This window comes from Pteropus vampyrus, unplaced genomic scaffold (assembly GCF_000151845.1).
Source record: "Pteropus vampyrus isolate Shadow unplaced genomic scaffold, Pvam_2.0 Scaffold462, whole genome shotgun sequence".
Taxonomy (NCBI): domain Eukaryota; kingdom Metazoa; phylum Chordata; class Mammalia; order Chiroptera; family Pteropodidae; genus Pteropus; species Pteropus vampyrus.
The window spans coordinates 1,323,443-1,349,094 of NW_011889243.1; the positions used below are offsets into that span (position 1 = coordinate 1,323,443).

Consider the following 25,652-nt stretch of genomic DNA (forward strand, 5'->3'; position numbering starts at 1 on the left):
TCATCAGTCAATGCTCTGCCCTGACCTCAGCATTCCCCATTCTTTAGGTCACAGCCCAAGCTTTCTCCTCCAGGAAGCCTGTGTTTTGGCTCTCCGTGAGCCCGCTCCTCCCACCCGGCCCTCTTCTCCAAGGTAGGCCAGATGGTCCCTGCCCACCTCACTCCCAACCTCAGGGAGAGTCCTCTGAATCAATGGGGTAGGAGTGGAGGAGGGGAGGTCAGAGCAGGGCTGCCTACTTCTACCCGGAATTTGACCCCTTGCTGCATACTTCACTCTCCCTTCCAGGACCCAGCAAAGGAGAATGCCTTGAGGTCCTCTTTTCTGAGTGTGGAATACATGCATTTGGCCTTCCAGAAGGACTGAATATTTGTTTAAGCATTAACTATGTGCCAGGCACTGTGAGGGCTGTAATTAATTATAACAATAACATCAACTTAGAACATTTGTTAAGCACATAAAATATGCTAGACCCATATGCTAGGCAGTTCAATAATAACCATCATTATAACAGCACTAATCATATGGTCATCATTTACTGAGCATTTACTATGTGCCTATTATTGTTCTAAGAGCTTTGCCACAAAATGACCCTTTGAAAAAGAGGTCTTGATCAGTTGCACTGTTTTGATAGGTCCTAATTCAGGCAGAGAACTGGGACCTGGGCTGGGGCCTCTGGCTAGCCACATCCAATGGATGCTGGTAGGGATAGGAAATGGGGCAGAAATGAAGACAGGAGGTGGGGTTATAGGCAGAAAGCAGGCAGCAAGCTCCCTCAGGCCTAGATCCATACTCTCTAGGTCAGTTATCCCACCTGATTTAGAATAGGTGGGTGGACTTGCACAAATTCATTGGGCAGACAGTAATTATCCCTGCCCTCCTTCCTTCAGTTCATGGGTTTTACCCCCAGACCCAGAGGTTCTCAGGGCAGATCATGGGGCAGAGGTCTGGAATCTTCTTGGAGTTTTTTGGCCCTGTCCCAGCTGCCACACCCACAAGGCAACCTCTTACCATGGCTGACTTAGAAGGAGCCCTTCCACCCCAAGTCACCACCTTCAGGAGCACCCAGGCTCTGCTAGCTTCACCCATCTGCCTGCTTGCTCAATAGCCCATTAGAACCGGCTCCACCTTCCCCAACAAGACCCAACGGGGCCGTCCCACCGCCCTTTTTCTCTGGTTCTTGGAGGTCTCTGTCCTGGCCAGCATTGCTGGCCCATCCACACTTACCCCAATGCCTCTCTTGGTGCGGGGAGTCCCACTGCTGAGAGATGTGTGCTTGGCATCTAGAGGGCCTCTGAGCCTCTGGGAGGTGTGCTATGTGGTTGTGACAATCAATCCTCTAAGGTTGGGACTCTGCGCTCCCTGACTGCATGCAGAGTCCTGTGGGTACACCCTTGGCTCTACTTTGCTTCTTGCCCCTAAAAGTTGGATCAGGTGAGCCCTACAGTGGTTAGACCAGCTGGCATAAGAGATTCTGAGGAGGGACTATAAGGCAGAAGGAAGCCAAATGTGGGGGCACTCTGGGTTGTCCCCTCTTCCTGCCCCATTTAATCGACTTTGATTCTATCTGTGGTGGGCTCCCATGTATGATTTGGTGAAAGTGGCAGAAACCCATGGGTTTCGGAGCAAATAGACTTTGGGTGCCTGGGTAGGAGGTAGCCATGGATGAGAATGAAGAGAAAGAGAAGCGAGCTCTGAAGTCTGGGAAGGACAGTTTAAACCTGCTCTTTAGAAACTTAGGGCCCGGGGTCAGGTCTGCCTGGGTCCTAAAAGGGATCTGGGAACCAGAGCAGTGATTGGGAGCCCAGCCAGCACCCCTGGGGATGAGGGAAGCCAGGGGAACCAGAGTGGCAACTCAGGAAGGAGGTCTGGATGAGATTCGTTGTTAGAGACTTCTTGGCCTGTGTAAAGAGAGGGGCTATATTCTGGCAATAGACGTTAATGGAACATCTACTATGCACCTAAACCTGGGCCAAACTGGACACTGCCCTGGAGAAGCACATGGCATTAGTACAGAGGGCTGGGACCTTAGCAACTTGGGAGGAGAGGGGAATTTGACACCCCAAAGGCATCACACAGGCTGGGGGCCATGGCTGACGTTTGTTCTGAGGGACAGAAGGGATAGTTAGTGTGGCAGCCTCTCTTGTTCCCACCCTCTGTGGGACAGAGAGCTCTGGGAAGCCCAGTCCCTCCCTCCTTCCTGACCAGGCCTGGCTGGTAAACTGAAGGCAACTTCTCTCTTCTCTGCTGGCTGCTGCTGCTGTTCCACCAAGGGCGAGACAGATGCATTAATTGGTGACCTTGGCTGGATACCTCTCTTTGTCCTTCCCTTTGTAAGTAGGACCCAGACAAGTGGAGAGGGGCCTGGGAAGGAAGGACCAGCTGGCTTGCAGTAGGCAAGGTATAGGGGGCTGCAGCATTTTCCAGGGACCCGTCTTTGGGAAGTGAGGGCGAGAGTGTGTTGCTCCCTGAGACCCTCTGTGCTGGATCAGACCTGGCTGCCAGCCTCACCCTTCTCTGCTTCCCTCTTTGTCTTATTGGAGGCCCCTGGAACAGGAACCCCGACATCAGAACCATATCCTCCCAAATATGTGGAGTATTTGGGACTTCAAAAGAGTGCAGGGGAGAAGGAAAGACAGCTCAGGGTTAAGTCCACAGTAGATGTTTAGTAAACATTATTGTCTGTGAAGTGAAAGATGAAACCCTGGAACAGAGTCAAGAGGTCTGACCTCTTTCCAGCTGGGTCATTGCCTTCATGTGATCTTGGCCTGGTTCCTAATTCTTCAGGCTCAGTTTCCCCAATCAGAGGTTGAGGGGGAAGACTTAAGTCAGTGTGTCTTAAACTTTGCCATTTGGTTGTGTTCTAGGTACCTGGGACCTTGTTCAAATGCAGAGAGCAATTTATCACCTCTGGGGGTGGCCTGATATTCCTCATATCCCATAAGCTCCCTGGTGTTGCTGGTCTATGCACCCTACTTTGAGCAGCAAAAATTTAGACATCTCATTAAATTTGGGCACTTTGTGACCTCAGCAGCCATTAGAAGGAAGCCTTGGATTAGCTCCTGGCTCTGGGCTAAGAGAGTTGTCAGTTCACAGGCCGGGAGCAGGGGAGCTCCTCCCATTCCCAGCTCGGCTGTGTTTGGGAAGAAAAGTCCTTTCTTTTCCACTGGTTGATTTAACCATGGGCTGCTTTTGTCTTTAGGAGCTCTTAGGACATCTAAAATGTGAAGGAACACAACATAGTCCACCAGTTATCCTAGTGGCCACAGGGGGCCTTCTGAGGAGCTGGCACCCTTTATGAGGACTGCAGCTATCAGTTAAATACTGTACCTCATTGCACTGAGAATGCAAATGTGACCAGGGGGTAAGTTGGGCATGCTCGGTTTTAGGGGCTATAGGTTGCTTCTTCTAGGGAAAGGCCCAACACTCTCTACGGAGAGAAGGAAGCAGACAGAGCCACCTGCCCTCCCACTCTGGGCTTCTTCTCATCAGGTAGCTCACACTGCTGAGTTACAATACACATCACAGTGTGGTAGTTACTTATTGGCAGGTCTGAGGCTCTTCAGGGACGGCTGTGTAGATTCCTATCTGCATCTCCCACAGCAGTTTTAGGGCAAAATGACCTTGCTAACGCCTGACCAATCCTAATGGTAAACTACACAGGGATGCTGTTATCTGAGAGGACCTAGGATGGGCCAGGGGCTGTGAAGAGAGGAGTCCTGCAAGTGTGGTTTCCATTCTGGCTTCACCCACTTGCCAGGCTCCCTCACATGTTATGGCCAGGAACGGAAGACCTAACCAGAGAACTCTGGGGGGCTGCCCGGGTACCCCCATCTCTTTAAGATTTGGAATCTTCAGGGCTCAGAGGAAGATGCCAGCACCCCTGGCAGTTCCCATTGGTTAAGAGAGGTGGTAGGGGGGTACTATTTCTCCTGCTTTCTATTGGAGGATGATGGTTCCAGCTCTGTGGATTTCATAGCTGCCATAGAAACTCTATTTAAGAGGCCAGCTTCTAGAAATGAAGAGAGGGGCTCAAAGGCTAAACCATTTAGGGTGGTAGACAGGACTTCCAAGCTGGGGACATGGGATCAAGGCCTCTCTGACATCCCCTTCCCTGTTCCTTTCACATCCTCTACCACCATCTCTCCCACTGTGGGACACTTCCCAGCTCTGCTGATATCAGCTTGGGTCCCTGGATGGGCAGGACATCCTGGCCCTTGGCCTAATGTGGACAGCTCCTGGGACTGTGGGAAGGCCACAGACAAGGAGCATATATCTCCAAAGTTTGTGTGTGCACATATGTCTGAAGGTGCCTGTTTGTATAAGTGCACATTGTGTGTGTGCGTGTGTGTGTGTGTGTGTGTGTGTGTGTGTGAGAGAGAGTGAAAGAGAGAGAGAGAGAGAGAGACAGAGAGAGAGAGTGTGAGAGAGAGAGAGAGTGTGAGAGGTTCCCAGACATTCCTCATCACCTGTGTACAGGTTGGCTTCTATCCTCAGTGCCTGGAAAGAGAGAGCTGACTCCTTAACAGAAGGTTTGCAAAGTGGATAGCAACTCCCTTAAGCTAAAGTTTGCAAGATTCTGGCAGAGTTGCTAGCACAATGCCCTGGGTGCCAGCCCACTGTCCAGTAGCGTCTTAGAGAATCAGGAGTAGTGTCAGTCTGTGCCAGCTCACTGGGGGAAGGGCAGGCCAGCCTGTGTGACAGAGAGGGTAGCATCAGTCCTCTGGGGGAAAGCCAAGCTGAAGCCAAGTCCTACCTGGTGGGTCTGTCACCCTCATCTCGGCTTACACTTCCAAGGAAACTGGTTGCCCTGGGTGGAGACTGGCTCCAGATATCAGGGCCCTGAGGATCCAGTCCTGGGCTCTTGGGAGGGGCACGGCAGAGCATAGGGTGTGGTGTGGAGACACCCTTGGCAGGGCCCTTTGCGAGACTGGCCTGGAGGGTGCTGAAGAGACAGGACTTATGAAAGGAAGTGGGGCCGGGATTGTGAGCTTCGGGTGCGGAGTGATCTCTCTGGGGTCCCCACCCATGGGCCCTGGCCACTGTTGAGGGCAGGCTTTTCAGTGTGGCAATAAGAGCTGGCTGGGCCTAGAGGTCTGATCTGCTCTACTGCTGCCTTGCTGTGTGTGACTCTAGAGAACCCTTTGCCCTCTCTGACTCAGTCTCCCTGTGGTCCTCTGAGGGCCCTTGCAGCAGTGATACACTAAAATTCCGGGTGTCCTGCTGAACCTTCTGAGAGAGCAGAGAGGATCTAGGAGGCCGGACGGATGCTAAGGCGCATCACAGGGAGGGCTGCCGGTGGAGAGGAGGGGATCTCCTCTCTTGCTCTAGTTCCTGGGTTAGATTTCCAGATGTTGAGACACACAAAAGAGAGGCGACTCTGGTCCCCAGACACAGGTCAGCTGCCAAATGTTGGCTGGGGCTCTCCATCCCGTCTGGCTGTGCTCAGGCCCCTGCCCTTCCCTGTTTTTCCCCCAGAACTCAGACACTTCTCATGATTCTTCTGAGAACTTTGACTTGACTCCTAGGGCCTGGGGTCCATTGCCCCCAACCCCGGGAGACCCTCAAAAGGGAAAGGGACAGAGGGTGGTGGTTTCTCAGCAACTTATAGAGGGCTGTCTGGAGACTCTGTGTCTCAGTCTCACCGATAACCAAATGACAGCCTCTCGGGCCACACACAGGGACAGCTGGCTTTTCAGAATCCTTGCTGCTTATTCTGCCTTTGAGAAGTAGCCCCTTGGTCCTTTTGTTGGAAGGGTAGAGACCAGCAGAAACTGTCCTTGTGAAAATCTTCGGGGAGCCAAGGGGAGGTACCTGTGGGTGGTGGTGCCTTAGCCACCTCCGCAGCACCAGGGCCCAGCCTTGGGGTCCCCATATCACCCTCACTCTCCTCACCTTTGCTGCTCCAACCTTTTGAGAGGTGAGTCGGGGAGGGACAGGGCTGTGGAGGCCAAAACTCAGGCTAAGAAATCTAGGGCTGGGACTCTGAGTGTCTCTTGGTTTCCTTTTTTTCTTTAAGCTCCTTGGAGAGGGCTCAGCCTATGTCTACTAAACCAAAGGGCTCTGGTCTCATCCTACAAAGAGGGGGCCGAGATTTGGAAGGCTCCAGGTAGTAGAAGTTCAGGGCTTGTGTGGCCCTGTTTACTCTGCTGACTGGGGCCCAGTGAGATGGCCTGCCCAGGGGAGTGCAGGCTGCTGCGGACAGAGCCCAGGGCATGATCAGACAAACAACACACAGCTGTCCAGAACCTCCAAAGCACCGTTTATAAAGGCCTCATGGAGCCGAGTGCTCCCAACAGCCTGCCCCCAGTCCTCAGGGGAGCACAGGCTCTACAGTGCCTGTGGCCTCAGACTGCCGTAGGGCCACAGACCCATGCTTGCGCTTGCCTAGCCCTCAACCCATCGAGGTGGGAATGAACTGGCCTCAGACCCTCCTTCATCCCACACCCTCAGGGGCTCCATCAGTCCTGGCTAGCTCAGCACCATGTTAAATAGCTTCCTTGTAATCCCCCTTAAATAAACCCATTCCCAGAGCACCCCACCCACCTTGCACAGAACATATTATTCTACTGGCTTATGCCTTCTAGAGGGCAGAGGGGCTCTCTCCTCCTGCTCTCTGCTCCAGGGAATACCGTTTCCCTAAAAGACTAGGGGAAATTTTTTTCTCTCAACCCTGGGGCAGAGATAAGGGGAGGTCTGGCTTGGAGGGAACACTCAAGAACCCCCATAGGCCCCTCCTTCCCCTTTTTTCTCCTTGCCCTCTTAGCAGCCTGGGTCAGATGTGACTCATCCAAGGTCACAGACCCAGGACCCAGAGTTCTGACCCATCTAGGTAGTTGCTCTGGTTTTGATAACCCAAACTAGCTTCAGGGCAGGAGACTGACTCCTAGCCTGCCTCTGCCCTTGGCCCCTTGCAGTTCTCCAGCACGGAGTGAGCTGGGGAGATTCTAGCTCTTGACTCCACTCTGTCCTGGACCCCTGGAACCTCCTCCCAGCATCCTCTACACCTGATGTTCTCAGGTCTCTCTGTCTCTGGGGACACTCAGACAACGCCAGGGCATGGGGGCAATGGGGCCGGGGCCTGAACAAGCCTGTCCCTGGCCCGATCAACGTCTGGGCGCAGGCCAGGCCTCACACCCAGTACTGGCCATTTTTGAGGGCAGGGTTGGGTGTCCGGCAGAATTGCAGCAGCTCTGGGTCAGGATGGCCCCCCAGCGGGGGCCCTTGGTCTGACACAGCTGTTAGCGGAATGGCCTGGCCTGGTTCCACCTTGCGGAAAGTCTCTGTGTCGCTGGCCAGACCGTTGCGGGGCTTGGCAGCCAGCACCTGGACATTGTGTTTGCCTGTCTTGTTGCGTTTGTGCAGGTAGAATAGCAGGGGCAAGATGAGTGCCAGGAGCAGGAGAACCAGGCACACGGGGATGATGATGCTGAACATGTTGGCCTCGAGGAAGCCTAGGAAGCTCCCCCTGGCCACGGTGGGCACAGGGCTGGAGGCCCTCAGGTCTGGTTTGCCTGTGGGGGTGCTGCTCCCTGGCCTTCCTGCTTCTGTCCGAGCAGCCTCAGGGAGACTGAGCAGGGCCACACTGTAGGGCCGGGCTGCATCGTAAGGCTCAGTGGCAAAGTCCAAAGAGGCCACAGCAGGTGGGACGCCCCTTGCCCGCAGCTCCAGAATGAGACTGTCGCCTGCAGGGCCAGGGGACCTACCCTCTGGCCTGCCTACCTCCAGCCCCAGCCTCCCATCCTCAAGGTCCTGTTGGGTGAACTGCTCCACAGGCTGGCTGCCCCTGGACTCCATCCTGGCCTGGGGCACACGAACTACACGGCCATGCCGAGGTCCTGCCAGGAGCCGGAAACGGGGCACACTGCCTGTGTGGTTGGCCAATTCACCCGCATCTAAAACGGTGGAGTCCAGGCGCAGGGTGGCACCCTGGGGCCACGGTCCACCTGCCCACACATGCAGCAGAGCCTTTACGGTGATGTTCACTGTAGCTGATGCATTGGCACCCCTGGCCAGTGCCAAGACGCTGAAGTGGTCATGGGAGGAGGAGAAGTTGGTGAAAACAAAGACCACCTCACCTTGGTCTACCTGGACCTGACTGAAGGCTGTGGCTGGCTGCCCGCCCACCAGGAGGTGCCCGTACTGGGGCCCCTGGGTGAGGCGGTATGCAGCATCTGGCTCTTTCCGGTCTGAAACCACCTGGAGCTGCTGCTGGCTCAGTGAGGAACGTCCTAAAGCTTGGGGCACCTCTAGGGGTGCCTGCAGCTGTACCTCAATGGTAGATGGCAAGACATCCACAGCTAGGGACATGGGCAGGGGTGGACTGGCCCCATCAGACACACTTAGCTGGAAGATGCCTGCCACACTGCTCCCATTGGCCACGAAGGCTAGCCGTCCTGCATCCACGTCAGCCTGTGTGAAGTGGCTCACAGGTCCTGCAATAGCCCCTGCCAAGCTCAGGAAACCATTGTAGGGTGCCCGCTGCACTTTATACTCAATCTCCCCAGGAGCTGAGTCTGGGTCCACCACACTCAGCTGGGCCCGGGAGATGGAGGCTCGGGAGCCTTGGGTGAGCCGGAGTGGGATGGAGGCCTGTGGCCGAGGTGGCCGTTCATTCACATCCCGCACTGTGATGGTGAAGGCCTCTGACGTTTGGGGTCCCGTCAAAGAGGCCCCTGCCGGCCCCTGGAGGTGGGCCCGGAAGCGGAAGCCATCTGGATGGATGCCCCCACCACCGTGGGCATATACCAGCTGCCCTGCGGCCAGCTCCGACTGCAGGAAGTGGGGCTGCCCAGCATGGAGGGGCTCCTCGGACACTAGCAGCTGGCCCCTGGTGGGGAACTGCGTAATCTGGAAAAGCACATCGTACTCTGGGCGCTGGGGCGATGGAATGCTGGCTAGGAGGTTGGAGGCATCGAGGGCAGCTCTGGTGATCTTGGCGCGCTGGCCTTCAGGGACCCAGAGACCTGGGGGTGGAACACAGGCTATGAAGTTCCGGTCCACTGAGGGAAGAGCCATGGAGCCTTAGACCAGGGGCCCCAAGGCAAAGTTTGCCTCCCTCTTCAGACCAGGTATCCTATGATGGGGCTCAGAGTTCCTGGGAGGACAAGGACCATGTGTCCCCTCTGATCTCAAAGCCTCTCTACCTGTCTGTCCTCCCTATAACTTCCTGGGTCCTGGGGGCTGATCTAGGCCTTGTGTCCCTACCTCTCTGGGCCTCTCCCAATGTCTCCCTAATTTTGCCAGCCCATCATGCTATTCACCTTTGTTCTTCCAGAGGCGGCTGGGGTGCTGGGGACAGGCAGCCTCAAAAGACACAGTCACAGCAAGGGTGGCAGTCACATCAGGGGCAGGGGGCAAAGCCAGCCGTAGCTCCAGGGCATCGTGGGCCTCCCAGAAGGGCTCGGAGGGCATCTTGTGCTCATAGAGAACATTCTCAGCATACACCTGCAGGGAGACCCCATCACTAGGATGAGAGGCAGGTCCAGACTTGTGCCCAGAAGCCCCCTCCCAGGCTGGGACCAGCACTGGGCACTCCGGTTCCCCCCTCACCTCCTGACCACCCCTCAGTGACCAGCCTCACTCCAGGCTTTCCTGGCTGTGCCCACTTCTATGTCTGTTACCCTCACTCTCTCTCACTGTCTCAGTGGGTCACCACTAGGCAGTCATGTGGCAGTGAAGAGCCAGGCTCTGCAGCCAGATGCTTGTGTCAAATCTGGGTTCTGCCACGTTGGGCAAATCTCCTCTCTGAGCCTCTGGGGAAAGGAATATTCTACCTGTGCTTCTCTCGACAGAGGTGCCCCCTCTTTGCACTGATTCCTGCCCCTCTTGCCTACCAAAGGCACTTTTACTGTCATTTCTCCTATGGCATCAATTTCTCCCCAAATAGTTCATTTCCATCATTATGCAACCATGCTATTCTTCTATCTTAAAGAAAAAACTCTTGACTTTTCTCACCAACATCTGCCACTCCTCCACCCCACCTCTTGCTGTTCTTTGCAGCAAAACTCCTCCAAAAAAAAAAAAAAAAAAATAGCCCTCATGCTGCACTAAGCACACTCCACCCAGGTGTCGCTCCTGTTCTGGCCAGGGGTACCAGTGGCTTCCGTGTTGTTAGATCCAGTGGTTGGTTCTTAAGATTCATCTCATCTTGCCTGCTCAGCAGCATTTGTCACGTGAGCATTCTTTCCTCTATGCACTCTTGTTTCCAGGATGGCTCGCTGTCTTGATTTTCTACCTTACTAGTTGCTTCTTCACAGACTCTCTTGGTCCCTCCTCTTTTCCTTAACATCTGTGGCTTGACCTTGAAACTCTTCTCCATCTACAGGTGCACCCCATGTGCTCTCTCATTAGTCCTCAATGTCAGTAATGCAGATGACCACCTTATTTATATTTCCTGCCTAGATTGCTCTTTCCTGAACCCCAGCCTCTCTCATATCTACCTGCTTTCTTGACAGCTCCGTGTGGATGTATAATGGCCATCTCAAACTCCACGTGTGTCATGTGGACTCCTGACCTGCCTTACCTCTCTGTCTTCCCACTGCGTGGGAAAGCAGCTCTGTTCCTCCAGTGGCTCAGACCAAATTTTGGCATCATCCCTGACTCCCCTCCTCCCACATCTCATCATCTCTGGCCTGGATTATTGCTATAGCTTCCTAACTGTGGCCCAGCTGGCCCCCCGCTCCCCTCCCCCTACAAATTGTTCTTAACACAAAAGCCACAGTGAGCCTTTGAAAAGTAGGGTTATGTCACTTGTTCAGATAGTGCAATAGCCCACCATTTGACCATAGAGACCAGTTGTGATCCTGTTACCCCTGTGACCTCACCTCCAACCACTCCCCCACAGCAACTCCAGTTCAGCTAGGGTTATCTGAACACCAGGCATAGTCTTCACTTCCATAAAAAAATAAGTTTCTTTCCCTTTCTGATCCAAGTGTGTCCTCTTGGCTTATCTTTTGTTTTCCCCTTTTAGGAGACACAGAACTATTTTCCTTCTCTTGGAAAAACAGGACTTGCGTAATAGTAAGATGGAAACTGACTGGTGAGGGAGACTGGTGAACTGGGGAGCACTGCCCATTCTAAAGGGGGAGCACAGATTTATTGAAAGGGGTGGTGGAGGCAGCTTCTCATCTGATTGACATAAGAGGGAACACAGGCCTTTTCAGAAACTAGAAATTAGGTTTTTTGGTGACCACTAATTAAAAGTTGTATGTTGACCATTAATTTTAAAATATTAAATACATTGTACAGGCCAGATAAAACACATCTGTGGGCCAGATGTGCCCCGCAAGGACTGCCAGTTGTAACCTTTGGCCCAGGCTGAAGGGTGAGCAGGAAGGAAATGGAGACGCCCTGGGACTGGGGGTGGGAGGCTGAATGCCTGGGTATGGGAGCATCTGTGGGTGAGAGGGGTCAGGTTGAGGGCAGGGCAAATCACAAGCAAGGTGGTGAGAAGTCCCTGAGATCTGGGAGCAAGCAATGTCCTCTGGTGAAAGAAATCCAGTTCAGCTAGGGCTGTCTGAACACCAGGCATAGTCTTCACTTCCTTCACAGTCAGAAGGCATAGTCCTGGCTTTGCCTCTTTCTAGCCCTGTGCTCTGAAGTCACCTGACCTCTGTGAGCCTTAGTTTCCTCATCTGCAAAATGGGGGCACCTGTTTCCTGCCCCACCCAGCTCAGAGTATTGTGGAGCAGTGGTGATGTCAGACACCACCCAGTCCTGTCCTGCCTGCTTCCCCAAGGTGGGATGCGTCTCCTCCATGCAGTCTTTTCCCAGCTTCCCTGTGTGGCACTGTCAGCCTGCCTCCTGGTGGTCATTCAACCTGGTCCTTCAGATTGCTGGGGTTTGGAAGAAGCACTGTAGGGTAGGGGAGGGGCTCTGAAGGCTTGGTTCCATTCCCTCCTCCTTCCTGGGCATCCGATGTCAAAGGCTCCCTGGCACTCAGGGTGCACAGCTGCTGCAACCACCATACTGCTGAATATTTCATTGTATGAAGTGGGCAGGAAGGAGGCCATAGCAGAAGCCAGGGCTCTGGGAGAACAGAGAACCCAGGCCTAGGCGATGTTGATGTGCGAGACCTAAGAAACGCTTTCCTACCCCCATATAAGCCACCTCCTTTCCTGAGGCCTAAAAGCTCCCCAGCTACTCTGCCTTTGGGGAGAGTACCTCCTGCACATAGAAGGGGTGTTAAGTGACGGCTCCTGGCACTGGCCCACTTAGCACAGAGCTCTGTGATAAGGAAGGTCTGAGAGTTTACTGGTGGCCTCTGGTGTGCTCTGGGTTAGCTAATCCCAGAAGCCGCCATGATAGATGGAAGCCTCGCTCTGAGATTGATCTACTCAGCTGCCTTCTGTCCACTCATATACTCCTAGGACCTGCTCTGCTTCTTGTTGGCTCCCGACCTAAGCCTCAGGCTCATACCTCCATCCACAGGTCCAACAGCTGCCTTCACCTCAAACTCTATCCCCTTAACCAAGCACTGCCCCTCACCAGCCATGTGTATACTAGTGTCCCCCATGCAGTATACCCTTTCTAGCCCCTAGGGCCCAACTGCAGCTAGCTTCTGGAAGCCAAACCCCAGGACTTGACCTCTGCTCTGGACCCCCGTCACCCTGACCTCCTACATCCTTCTCCCTCACCATGGAACACTAAGCCCCATTTGCCCTACCAGCCTGGTGGCTCCTAGAGGGCAGGGCATGCAGCCTGGACCATGGGGGGCCCAGAGTGTGTCTGCTGCCAACAATGATGGAGCTGGTACCCATGTCTGTGAGTGTGTCCATGGCAGAGTGGGCACCTGAAACTGTATCTATCTGAACTGTGGCTGTAGAGAGTTGGGCCCTTACCTCAGCCTGAGTGAAGTTTACCAGGGCTGCCTCAGTGAGAGCGTGGAACAGCCGGCCAAGCTGGGGGCCCCGCACCACCCAGTAAAGCAGGTGGTGGGGGTCTGTGCCTGTGCTGGAGCTGGCTCTCAGGCTCTGGCTGCTGAGTGGCTTGACAGACCCTGTGAGAGGCAAAAGGGGCCTGTCAGCTTTTGACCAGGAGCTAGGGCAAGGCCTGTGACTGCTGGAGAAGCAGCCTGACCCTTGTATGTCACTCATACTCGGCAGACCCACCTGGGCAGACAGTCAACGTCTGGCTGCCTTCCAGTGAGAGCAGCAGCTGCTTCTGGGCTGTCACACGGAAGAAATGTCCAGGGGAAGTGTGCTCTCCATCAGAGAGGCTGAAGTAAAAGCCTCCATCCAGGGCTCCTGAGGATGAATGGAGTTGGGTCTCACTGGTTCATGGTGGCACCCCATTCTCAGGGCGTCCCCGCCTCTCAGCACTCACCTCTGTGTGAGAACGACACAAGCCCACTGTCCAGCTGGGCTTGTGTGAAGCTGTGAACCTCAGTGCCCAGCGCCGCCTGCAGCACTACCTGTCCATTGCTGGGCTGCTCGATGGTGTAGATCAGGTCCTTGGGCTCTGAGTCGCTGTCTGTGCCCCTAAGGGCTGTCGTAGGGATGGGCACAGTGGTCCCCTCCCATATCTGGGGACACAGGCCTGTGAAGGTTCTGCCCCAACCAATGGCATCGAGGCCTGTGCCATGTTGGGCTTTCCTGCACAAAGGGCCTCACCCCATTCACCTTTCCCTGTTACCCCAGGGCCCCTATTCTCAGGCTCCCTGCTCCCATCTGCCTTAATCCTTACTGTTCTTCAAGGGCAGCTCATGTCCCACTATCTCAGGAAGCTCCCAGCTCTTACTCTTACAGGCTTCTCAGCCCTCAGATTTCCTTAAGCCTGACCAGCAGCTCTGCTGATCTGGTTCTGTCTCACTGGCAGGGAAGGAGTCTCCCTCAGACCCTTCATCGTGAGTCTGGACAGGGGCTGGGCACACTATGGGAGTGGTGATTTTTGCCCAGGATACTTAGAAATGGGCTCCCCTTCTAGGTGAGGGAGTGGGTGAGAGGCAGAGAGCTGGAGAGGCTGATGGCTGGCCACCATCTGCAACACTGAAGCAGCACTGGGATGAGGGCAGTCACAAGCCTCAAGAGGGTGAGTGAGGGGTGCCTGGGTGCAGGTAGTCCTTCCCCGTGCTCAGACTGAAGGGGAACTCCCTCAGGCCTCTCTACTGCCAGCAGGGCAGGATTCCTGTACTCAGAGTCCTGTTACATGTCCTGCTGGGTCAGCAAATTGTGAGCAGTATTGGGGAGGGGCTCTCATACCTGGAGAACCATGCCCTCTGGGATTCCTGGGCTCTTTCCCCCAACCCCAGGCTGACCCTGGTGGGAGCTCTAGAAGAAAGGATGCAATGAATAGAAGCTCCCAGCAGGAAAACAGTGGACAGCACCACCTTGTGGCTGAGCTGCCACCTAGCACCACCTGCCTTTGGTAACAGTTGCAGCCCTTAGCCTCTACCTCAACTTCTGCTAGCCTGCCCACCACTGGGCTGCTCTCCACAGGTACATCCTATACACAAAAATGCTCAGTGCTCATGTCACAGACAGCTGTCAGCCCTCTTTGGAAGACTTCCATAGCTCCTGCTGACCTATATCCACATCTTAGAAGTTAATATTCAAGGCCCTGCCCATCCACTATCTTGATAGCTGGCCTTAGTCAAGCCACACCCTTTCTGTTCCACTAGTAACTACTTTTGTTAACGTAAAGAAGTTTTGTCTCCTATCTAGGCTTCAACTTCCACCTCTGCTGAATGGGGGTACCACTGTTGTGCAGTGATGTAGGGAGCAGGGGCTTGGCGATCCAAGCTGTAGTCTTCACTTACTGGGGCTGGAAGTAGGGAGCTTAATGGCTCCCCACCTGGAGTCTACCCTTAAGAGCTTGAAATAATTTTCTCCAGGAGTTCTGGTCCTGAACCACAGAAAAAACCTCCCATTAAAGGTGAGTCTAGGAAAGAGCAAGGCCAAGCCTGACCATTCACAAGGCTGCCTACCATACTTACAAGTGTCCAAGAACAAAGCCTGACATCTGTGTTCTATTTTCAGGGCAACAGCTTTTCTCTCTTGCCAACAAACTAGTGAGGCATGTAGCAGTGTCCCTATTTTAAGGAGGAGGAAGCTGAGGCTCAGAGGGGTGTGTGGTGTGCTGGGCCTCTCTCCAGGAAGGGAGGTGGGAGGCAGTCCTAGAATGCTCTTACCTGCAGGCCTGTGTTTGTGGTGAGAATGGGGGGTTGGTCATTGACAGGCAGGATGGTGACGATGAAGGTCACGGGATGGCTCTGGTGGTCCGACTCTGAGGCATTAGCCACTAGGACAAAGCTGTCTGTCTGTGTGTCACTCCCATCGTGCACATAGCGGATCAGCTGCTGTTCCACCTGCAGGCAGGCCCAGGGCTGGAGGTCAGGACAAGCACCCTTTGTGTTCTGCTCTTGTGCAGAGGAGAGTCTCAGAGCTTCAGTTTCTGCAGGTGGGGGACAAACCTTTCTCCCAGAGTGAAGGAACGAAGGAGTGAAGGAAATGGGGATAGTAATTTCTATCTGTCCAGTGAAGAAGGAATGAGCTCAGGCACCTAAAGCAGAGGTGCTCCATAAAGGTGGGCTCCCTGCCTCTTCTCTGTACATATACCTAAACTGGGTGTCTCTAGGGCTCCCCTACTCTGCCCCCAGATCTGAGTTGTACCCCTGGGGCCTCCCTGACAGCATACCTCTATCCAGGAGAAGATGCTGAGGGTCCGGTCTTGAGGGCCTTCCTCTCTCCGCAGGGCCCCGTGTTGGGGTGGTTCGAGAACCTGCAGGTCAAGGCCTGGCAGCATGGGGAAGTAGGGCCCAGTGACGCGGAGCAGTGGAGGGGCCAGGGTGCGGGTGCCGCCCTCGGGGACACTAAAGTTCTGGGCCTCCAGTGGGATGGCAGCAGGCAGCACCTCCAGTTCTACATAGACATCCTCGAGGGGAGCGCCCAGGCCTGAGGCCACATCCAGGGAGAAGACGTCACTCCAGGCCTCAGGATGGGAGTGCAGGTACAGGACCCTACCCTCGTTCACTGCCTCTTGAGAGAACCTCTGCACTGGGTCCAGGCTGGTTGGTTTGGCTGGAGTAGTGCCATGGGACAACATCACCAGGTAGCCAGCCCTTGGTGGGGTCTTCACTGAGAACATAATGTCCGTGGGCGGCACTGCCTCCTGGGCTGCCTGGTTAAGAGAAGGTCACGGGGACTCACCAGAGGCACAGAGGGAGGCCGTTGCGTTGTGCCTCTGAGACACACACTCTGAGATGTACACAATTACACATCCTCAGATTCAGTGACACGGACATACAATCTCATCACACACTGACATGTGGACCGAGACACAATTGTTTAACATGTGCGCGCGCGCGCGCGCGCGCACACACACACACACACACACACACAGAGGCTACCCCCACCTCCGCTATTGCCACTCCTCACCGCCAGAGGGCGCCTCCATCCTTTTTAGAGCACAGACTGACACTCCTGAGCTTGCAAACCCGGATCCAGACCAAGGGCTGCTGGGTGCTCCCTCACCTGATGGTCCAGCCACAAAAGGCTACTACACATTACCCCCAGACTCACATTCCTGATTCCATGCCTTTGCTTGGAATGTTCTTTCATTTCCTTCTATTGAAACCCCAGACTCTTCAAGCCTGGCTCAAATGTTGCCTCCTCCAGGGAAAAGACATCCTGACACCAGATATGCTCAGTCACATTCTGCCCCAAAGTCCAGGCAGTCAGAACCACAAAGGGCTCAGAAATTGACAGCATAGGTGAATAAGGCCCAGAGAGGGCAAGGGACTGACCTGAGGTCACACAGCAAGTCAGTGGGGCTGCTGGGTAGCCTGCGGTTGCTCTGTGAGATTCCCAGAGGGTCAGTACCCATCTCCAGGCCATGAGTCCTGGTCTGAGGTCTGGGAAAAGAGCTGAGGACACGGGAGCCTTGGGGATAGCCAAGTCTGTCTCCAAGGCCTGTAGTCTTCAAAGTTTGTGCCCATGAAAACCCATCAGAGAACTTATAAACTTATTTTTACTAGAATACAGATTCTCAGGCTCTACTTCGGAGATTCCGTAGCCTGGGTGGGTCCCAGGAATCTGCATGTACATGTATGTACACACAACACACAGTCTGCTGTGTGTACAACAAACTCCCCAGAAACCCTTGGGCACACAACATAAACACACACAGGGGTGAATCCAAGGCATGTACATACACCCAAACCAGGAGCCACTACAGGCACACCTAGAAACATCTAAGCATGCACAGCACGAAGGCTGGATGGAAGGGCCCCTTTTACTTGGCCCATATCCTTGTTCATCCCCCAGCCCTTTACCTCTAGCTGATCCCTTCTGATCTCAGCTGCCTCCCCCTGGAAGACGTAGATCTTCTTGTGCTTGACCAGGTGCAATGGGACCAGTGGCTCCTCTAGGGCAATGGTCACTTGCAGGGTGGCATCTGTGTGCACAGGCCCTGCTTCCACAGAGAAGACCAGGGTGTCATGGTGGCTGAGGCTGCCGTTGTGGCTGTAGAGAATGGCTCCATCCAGCAGGTCCTGCTGAAAGAACTTTGTGGCTGGCTGGCCAGCCCGGAGTAGCTGCCCCCACTGTGGGCCAGCTGTGACATGGTAGTAGACCTCATCCCCACTGCGGATGTCTAGGTTGGTGTCCAGGTGGAGCACGGCTGTATCAATGGTGCCCTGGCCTCCTTGAGGGACCACAAGGCTGGAGCCATTGGCCACACGGAGGTAGGGCTCAGAGGCCTGTACTTCGAGCAGTGCAGTGGCCTGGTGCTGCCCATCAGACACCTGCAGCTGGATCCAGCCACGGTCAGCCCCCGAGTGCATGAATAGGACTCGCCTCTTCCTGAGGTCCTCCTGGGTGAAGCGGTAGATGGGCCGTGTGGGCTCATCCACAGCCACAATACTGCCAAAGAGGAGGTCCTTGCGGGTCAGCACTAGCTGGGCATCAGCAAAGCCCGAGTCGGCATCACTGAAGGCCACGTCATCTGTAGTGAGCAGCCGCCGCCCACCCCGGGCCACGTGGAAGACACGGCTGATGGTCTGCACAGGGGCATGGTCATTTACAGGCTGGATGGCCACTCGGAGGACACCCCGTACCTCTTCCCAGGCCATGCCACCGCTGCCCTCACCCTGGCGTGTAGCTACAAATGGGATGTCATCCTCTGTGGTCTCAGAGTCATCATGCTGGTACACCAGCCGACTGTGCAGCAGGTCCTCATTGGTGAAGGATGTCACCATGCTGGTCTTGTCTTGTGCCCCTCGCCATGCCAACTTTCCATGGCGGGGCCGCTCCATGACCTCATAGAGATAGCTGGCACTGTTGAGACTCTTGACAAAGAGGTGGTCAGAGGAGAGGATGGCCTCACCACCCTCTGGCACTGAGAGGAGGGTGTTGGTGAGGACGGGAGCGTCTGGGTCACCACTGATATGTATGGGGAAGGTGTAGAGCGGGGAGAAGTGTGGTGGAGCTGTGACACGGAAACGGAAGACATCCTCAGCTGCCTCTGAGGCACGTGCTGTGGCCCCATAGGTCACCCGACCGGCCTGCAGATCATCCTGAGTGAAACCCTGACCATCTGACAGCCTTGTGCCTTGGAGCCGAAGATTACCCTTCCTGGGGGCCTGAACAACCTCATAGTGGAAGGTGGTGGGGCTTGGTCCTGCTTCCTCCAGAGTGGCCTCTAAGTGGGCTGTGGTGAGGGCCTCCTGCCGGGTGTTCTGAGTGTGCAGAGGCTCTAGCCGCAGCAGCCACACGGTGGCTCTCTGGACCGTCACCATGAAGGACAGATTGCTCAGGGTCTCCTGACCCACTTGTACCTCCAGGACCAGATTCTCCACTGTGTCCTTGGCCCGGTGCTGAGGGTCGGTGCTCAGGTACCTCACACGGCCCTGCTCCACATCCCGCTGGGAGAAAGCCTGTGTGGCCCGCCACTCGGCGCCCTCCACCCCACCTGCCCCCTGCTTCTGTAGCTCCCCGAACTGCAGGATCTCGGTGACTCGGAACAGCACACTCACGTCCTGTCCCACAGCGTTCGTCTCCACTGACAGGTTGGTGGGCAAGAGAGGTACAGCAGAGCCCTGGGCCAGGTGCAGCCCTGTGTTGTGGCGGATCTGAATGGCTGGCCGGACAGCCACCACCTTCAGTGTGGCGGGGGGGCTGGCCTGCAGCCCGTCACTGACGCGGAATATCAGGTCCTGGGTAGGCCCGCCACGGTGGGTGTAGACAAGGCTGCCCTCCTCCAGCTCCAGGCAGGAGAACTCTGTTACTGGCTCCCCAGGCTGGTCTTGGCGCTCCACAGGGTGGCTGGCTGGGGTGCCAAGGAGCTGGAAGGTGAGGCCCTCGCAGGCGGAGTCTGGGTCATAGGCCTGGAAAATCTCAGGCCCCAGTGGCTTCTGCGTGTGTTCCAGGATCACCATTAGGCTGCCATGTGGGAAGATGATGTGGGGCGGGTCATTGACAGGGTTTATCTGAATGGGCAGAATGTAAGTTTGGCCCCTCCGAAGGCAGGAGGGCACAGTCCCCCGAGCTGTCACTGACACCTCCAGTACCAGTTGGTCAGAAGTGTCCTCAGAGCCATCGTGGACGAAGCGGGCCTTGCGGTTCACCACGTCCAGGAGGGTAAACATTTGCCGAGTCTGCGCACCTGGGATGTCCAGCTCTAGTTGGCCATGGCGCGGTCCACGGCTCACACTGAATAATACCTGGGATTTGCGCAACTCGGCCTCACTCAGGTCCAATGTGGGCTGCACGTGGCGCCACTCAATCCAGGCTGTGCCACCCTCAGCCACCACTAGGGGGTTGATGGTCAGCAGCTGGGTGAAGTTGGCAAAGATAGGAGGCAGCCCGGGTTCAGGCACGCAGGGCTCAGGCAGCTCCATGGCTGGCCAAGCCTCAGGTCCCAAGGCAGAGAAAGCTTCGTAGGGGCCATAGGCATCCTCTTCGTATTCATCCTCCTCAGGCCTGCAGCCAGCCACCATGTTTCGAGTCAGCATGGCTTCCCGGAGCCCCCACCTCTGGCCATTGACGCTGAGGTCTTCTATGCAGCCCTGCAGTGAGACACTGACAGCTTCTGGTGCTAGGCCCAGGCGGTGTTCCTGGAGATGGCGAGAGGCCTCTGTGTCCAGCCCCCCAAGGAGGAGACTGCCACGTGGCTCCAGGTAGCTGAGGACCCCACGGTTGGAAGTACGTGTTGGGTACTGGTCCACAGAGATTTCTAGCCGGTGAGCATCTATGTGGACACGAACCTCGTGGGGCTGCCCATCGGCCACAGGCATACTATTGTGGAGCAACATCGTGCCCTGGCCCTTCTCGACCACAGCCCGCAGATGGCCCTCAAATACATCCACGTAGATGAAGTCCCCATGCCGTCCCCCTGCTTGGAAGGCCAGAGGTGCTTGCTGGCTTCGTGTGGTGAGTGTAAACTCCAGGGTGCCTTCATCCTGAGTGCCCCAGGCAGGGAAGGCAGCCAATGAGTGGAGCCCAGAGAAGCCCAGGGCCACATCATCACCAGCAGAAAACTCTTCAGCACAGCCTTCATGCACGTCCGGGGTCAGTGGCTGGAGGAGGCTGCGGCCATTCAGGGTGGCTATATGGAGGCAACCCCTCAGGGGCCGGCTGGTTCCCTTCAAGTAGGGCAGGCCCAGGCTCCCAGGACCCCCCACAAAGAGCCCATAGGGGACCTCCAGGGGGACCCTGGGGACTTGGGCTGAGGCGTTGAGGAGCCCATCGACTGACAACCAGGCCCAGCCGTCTGATACCGTCAGCCCCACGGTGTGGAGGATGGAGTCACTCAGCAGCGCCTCTGTGGGGGTCTGTAGCCTCAGCTTCTCCTGGCCTAGGGCGAGTCTGACCTGAGGAGAGATGGAGGAGTGGTAGGTGGGGGGAGCACAGTGAATCTATCACTTCTGCTGGAAAAACATAATTGGTTCCCAGGCATACTTGCAGGCCCCAGAGCAGAGGGCCTCTCATGCTACCTCTCTCTCCTGCCTGCCATCTCTTTGCTCACCATCCCCTATACTCACCAAAGTGATTTCCATGAGGCCTGGATGGGATCTGGGTCCTGACATGAGTCATATGTGGTCCCTGCCCACAAAGAACTGACATCTAGAAGATGTTCTCCTAGACATTCGACCTGGATTTTTTATTCTTTCTCTCTTTCCTTGGGTAAGAGGTGCCATCAAATTCACCCTGGAACACAGCAGATTCTACCCGGGAATCATAAGGGCACCTGGGAACTCTCTGCCGAGGGTCCTGAGTGGTGACACTGGGGTCACTGAGGCAGTCAGGCTCACTGTTCAGGGATGGGAACCCACTCAGAGGCTCTGAGTTGTGAAGTGAGGGGAGATCACTGGGGAGAGAAGAGGGACATGGTTCTGACACCAGAACTGGCTCTGGTGCAGTGTTCCCACAACTAGATGGTAGAACAGGTAGTGGCAGAGTAGGGGAACTGAAAGAGCAGAGCACTAAGAACCATGACCTTGGGAGTCCAAGTATGGAGCACCTCTGTAGGAGTGTGGCTTCATAGCACTGGCTAAAAGGAGGAAAATCATGACCAGACAATACCAGTCTGTGTTCAACAGTGACACCTGGTAGCAGCATATGGACCGATGGATGATTAAGCCATAGTCCTCTCCCGAGTGGGATGTGGAAGCAGATGGCTTCCCCAAATTTGGACTAAGACCTCGGCTTCTCAAACTCATCATTGTTAGGGGGAAACCTCAAGAGAGAGCTAGAGAACTCTTTGCTGATAAAGCTTGTGGTGACTTGAAGGATTAAATGGAAAAATGAAGAACCTGTGGCAGTACTGTTGTTACTATCATTGACAGACAATGATTGGTGCTATGCAGAAGGATGCACAGGGGTGTTGGAGCCCAGGAGAGGGGACCCAGCCCAGGTGAGCACCAGGGAGGAAGGGATGTCCACACTGAGACTTCACAGAGAGGCTGGAGTTAAGCAGGTGCAAGGAGTGGGTGAGGCAGGCACCAGGCAGAAGTAGTGGAGATAGAAAAGACCCAGCAGCAAGAGACCACAGATAACCAGGGAACTGAAAGCCATCAGTGTTTTTGGAGCTCAAAGGGCAAGCTAGGTTTGTGGTGAGAAGTGAGGCTGGAGAGCAGGAGGGCAGAGCCAGTTCGGGAGGGACTTACAGCTCAAGGACACTACTGTCCACTCACAGTGGAAAATTTGAGACTCCGAGGTGAAAATGACTTGCACAAGGTCACACGACTAGTTGGGCACCATTGAAAGCTAGAGAGGAGACTTGCAGGGAGATGTTACTGACCTGCAGGTGTCCAGAGTGGAGCTGCAGGAGGAGGTGGTCAGTTGGGCCTGCTGCCAGGAGAAGCAGGGCTTCGGGCTGAGATGTGGAGAACTGCAGCTGTAGGTCTATGTTGGTCAGAACTGTGGCCACAAGCACCTCCAGGTGGTTCTCACCGAAGAAGGAGACTGTGTGAGAGAGGGTGCTGTGGTCAAGCCTTAGATCTCTGCCTAGAGGATCCCTGCCTAGAGTGGACAGATGGGCTGCAGAGAGGGATTTCATGTTGGTGCCCCCTCATGGTTCACCTATGTGGTGCTGTTCTGCAGGCCTCAGCCAGATCCCAGCACCTGCTTGGTCCTGACACCAGAAGGCATGGCCTCGCCCTGTGTCCAGCCCAGATCTTGCCTGTGAAGGCAGCCTGACCCAGCAATTCCAAGCAACTCAGGTTTCTTCCTCAAAGAGTTCTTGGGGCCAGAGGCCTCTGCCATCAATGGCTTTCTTCTCCTTAGAAGAAAGGCAGCCCGAGCAAAATCTCTATGCTAGATCTGGCCCCAAGGGAAACCATCACTGGTGTGATCTCATGCCTGGTGGTGGCAAACCCCAGGATGGACTTCCAGGAGAATAACCTTTACCCCAAATAACCTCCTAAGTGCCCTTATGCTTTGGCTTCTTGGCAATAATTTCCATGCCATGCCCCACCTCTGTGGGTTGACTGGGGCCATGGCTGGGGCCTGGTGGTGGTGCTGTCAGCACCCATCCCTGCTTTTCTCTTTGGCCATGCTCCCAGGTGCCTTTGTAAGCCTGAGTATAAGGAGGAGCAAAGGTCCTGAGGCCCGATAGAGACCATGTGCAGTGCTGGACCCCAAACGGGCCAACGCTTCCCCCATCACTCCATATTGCATCCTGCTGTAGAGCTATAATGGCCCCTGGTGAATGGTCAGATCTGGACCCTGGCCATGGATTCGGGGATGACAACAGCAGAGTTCTCCAAACCTGGGTCTGAGGCTGAAGACAAGACCTGGGAGGGGCTGAGGGTTTGCTGGGCAGGCCAGCAGGCCTCTCAGGGCAGTAGGGATTTCCTAGGGTTAGTACTCACTGCTCAGGGCACTTTCTCTTTTTAAGTGTCTACCTCTTTCTAGACAGTTTCTCAAAATTAGCCTTTCTTGACCTCCAACCTGCTGCCACAATTTCTGGTCCATTCCTTTGTGGAGATTAGGGCCTAATATAACTTTGATTCTGTCCCTCAGGCATCCAAGGCTGGGGGTTGCAGAGAGGAATGGGTTAAAAAGATGATTCATCCCTGTTGGGATTCTCTTAAACCCTGAGTAAGTGAATAAAGGCTGATAGCCTTGACAGGGATGATCAGGCACTGGCCACAACGCTGTTGGTCCCCGGCCAGTCTAAGCCAGCTGACATGCACCTAAGGAAGTAGCCACTGGAGGAGTCTGAGGCATGTATGCCCTAAGGGCAGCCAGCACCACCCAAGGGATGTCCAAGAAAGATAATGCTCTTCCCCTTGGGCTGAGCTGAAATCCCCTCTAATTATCTTCTTTTGCCAGCACTTGCTGGCAACACCAGAACCTTGTCTGGGAAGCTAAAGGAATCAAACAAGACTTGCAAAACCGTCTGGGCGGGCATGGACCAGCAGGCCCAGCAGACCTTGGTGCCGGTAAGGGACAGACCAGAGGACTGGTAGGTGGCGGGCACTTACGGGGTGACTTATCTGCAAGGACACTGACTCTTAAGAACAAAACACAGCGGACTACACTCAGGGCAGCCGAAGCACAGAGGGTGGGGGCATGTGGTCCCTGCAGAATGAAGGCACCACTGTGGTGGGCTAGAGCTCCTAGCAGCTGGCAAGAGGTGATTGTTAAATTTTCAGGGATTTTGTAAGCCAGGTGATGTTGACCAGTGAGAATCTTTATACCATGGAAAGAGGCCAATACTACAAATCAGGGCTCCCTCTCTTCTAGAGAGCCTGTTGCTGAACATTTACAGGGAGAGGGCCCATCTCCCTCCCCCGTGTGGTAGTGAGCCTCCACGCCCACCCATACTCCTTTTTACTGAAATAGACGGCTGGCTCTAACCACTGAGCCACCTGCCTCCAGGGCTCTCTAGCAGGGGAGAGCAGCAGCCTGTTTGGTTCTCTAGGCCAGAGTGGGAGGGAAGCAGGAAGTAGAGGTTCTTTCCAGAGGTCTGGGGTTTGAATGGGCTCATTGAGGGGCTGGGCCCTGCTGTTTCCGGTGGGGCCAGGCCAGGAAGGACTCACACAAGCAGTCTTGTGCTGCTGGGAGTACACAGGCCAGGCAACCCCCCTCCTCCCTGCCCCAAAAGAGGCCTCTGAGGCCTTACTGGCCAGGATTTTGGAAAGTCTGACAGCGCCACTCCCCTCATCCCACAACCTTCCCGGTCTCCTTCTGTCCCTTTTATCGTCTCTGATAGTCTGCAATTGCAAGAACCCATAATCCCTGTCTTGGGTGGGGATGGCCAGTTGGAGAGGGACTTCTAATGGATGGGGGTGCTGGATAAAAAAGTAATGACCTAAGAGTCAATCCCTGAGGGCTTCCTGGAGGAGGTAAGGTGGTATAGAAGAGCAGAATGGGAGGAGATTGGGCAGTCTCAGAGGGTAGCAAGGACAAGTGAGAGACTGGCAGGGATATATAGGCTCCGGAAAGTTGAAGACAGAGAAGTAGAGAGAAAGGTAGCATGGACCAAGCTGGGCTTAGTGGCCTGATGGGTTGCCAGATGGTGGAGGAGGAGAGGAGGCATTAGCACTGCCTGGACACTGGCCCTTGGCTCTCTTGGGTCAAGAAGACCCGTGATTCATCAAAACACCAGCTTAGGCTTGCAGCAGGTGGAGAAGGGCTCAGTGCTGGCCTCCAGGTTACTGCTCTGTAAAATGAGCCTTCCTTTCCAATCCTTCCTCTTCTTGTCTGTGGGCATTAGTCCCGGAGGTCCCTTCCCGGTCTGGAGGTCTGCTCTCTAACATAAGTGTGCAGAGGGTTCATGTTGTAGGCTGCCTGGGTGGTGCCAAACCTTTGGCATGGGGAGATCAGGATACCCCAAAGAGTCTGGGGGACAAATGGAGGAATAGGAAGAGTTCCACATACATGGGGTCTCTGCCTGGAAGAGAGTACATGGTGAGTGTCCAAGGCTATGCAGATGTGTATTTGCCTGTGTGTGCAAGTGTGTGGGTGGCTGCTGGGGGTGTGTTTTAGGTTTGCCTAAGGCTGTGTGTTTGTGTATGTGCATGTGTGTGGGCCAGGAGCTGCCGGGACAGAGCAGTGATTATGCCCAGGCCTGTCTTGCCCCTTGGTGCCCGCCCGCCATGACTTGGCTGGGCCTGGCTCCATGAAAGGGGCCCTGTGTTCCTGGAGGGTTCCCACCCCTCCTGCCCGGCGCCCATCCATCCAAAAGGTTTGCTGAAGGTGGAGAAGGCC

At 55.1% G+C, this 25,652-nt stretch overlaps 1 protein-coding gene across 2 annotated transcripts in view; it reads right to left on the reverse strand.

The window, feature by feature from the left end:
* Positions 1–6,236: 6,236 nt before the first annotated feature.
* CSPG4 (chondroitin sulfate proteoglycan 4) overlaps positions 6,237–25,652 on the reverse strand; it is a 36,036-nt gene continuing 16,620 nt past the window's right edge. Inside the window, exons 1-10 of one of the 2 annotated variants that reach the window (XM_011382125.2) lie at positions 22,237–22,375; positions 20,978–21,143; positions 17,270–20,806; positions 15,634–16,116; positions 15,128–15,304; positions 13,324–13,522; positions 13,110–13,244; positions 12,840–12,997; positions 9,261–9,444; positions 6,237–8,963 (exon numbers count right to left, since the gene is read on the reverse strand). In XM_011382125.2, the coding sequence (XP_011380427.1) occupies positions 7,129–8,963; positions 9,261–9,444; positions 12,840–12,997; positions 13,110–13,244; positions 13,324–13,522; positions 15,128–15,304; positions 15,634–16,116; positions 17,270–20,806; positions 20,978–21,022 (6,753 nt within the window). In that variant the 5' untranslated portion in view covers positions 21,023–21,143; positions 22,237–22,375 and the 3' untranslated portion in view covers positions 6,237–7,128. Of the gene's footprint in view, positions 8,964–9,260; positions 9,445–12,839; positions 12,998–13,109; positions 13,245–13,323; positions 13,523–15,127; positions 15,305–15,633; positions 16,117–17,269; positions 20,807–20,977; positions 21,144–22,236; positions 22,401–25,652 lie in introns of those variants that run through there. The other variant, XM_011382124.2, reaches the window with a different exon arrangement.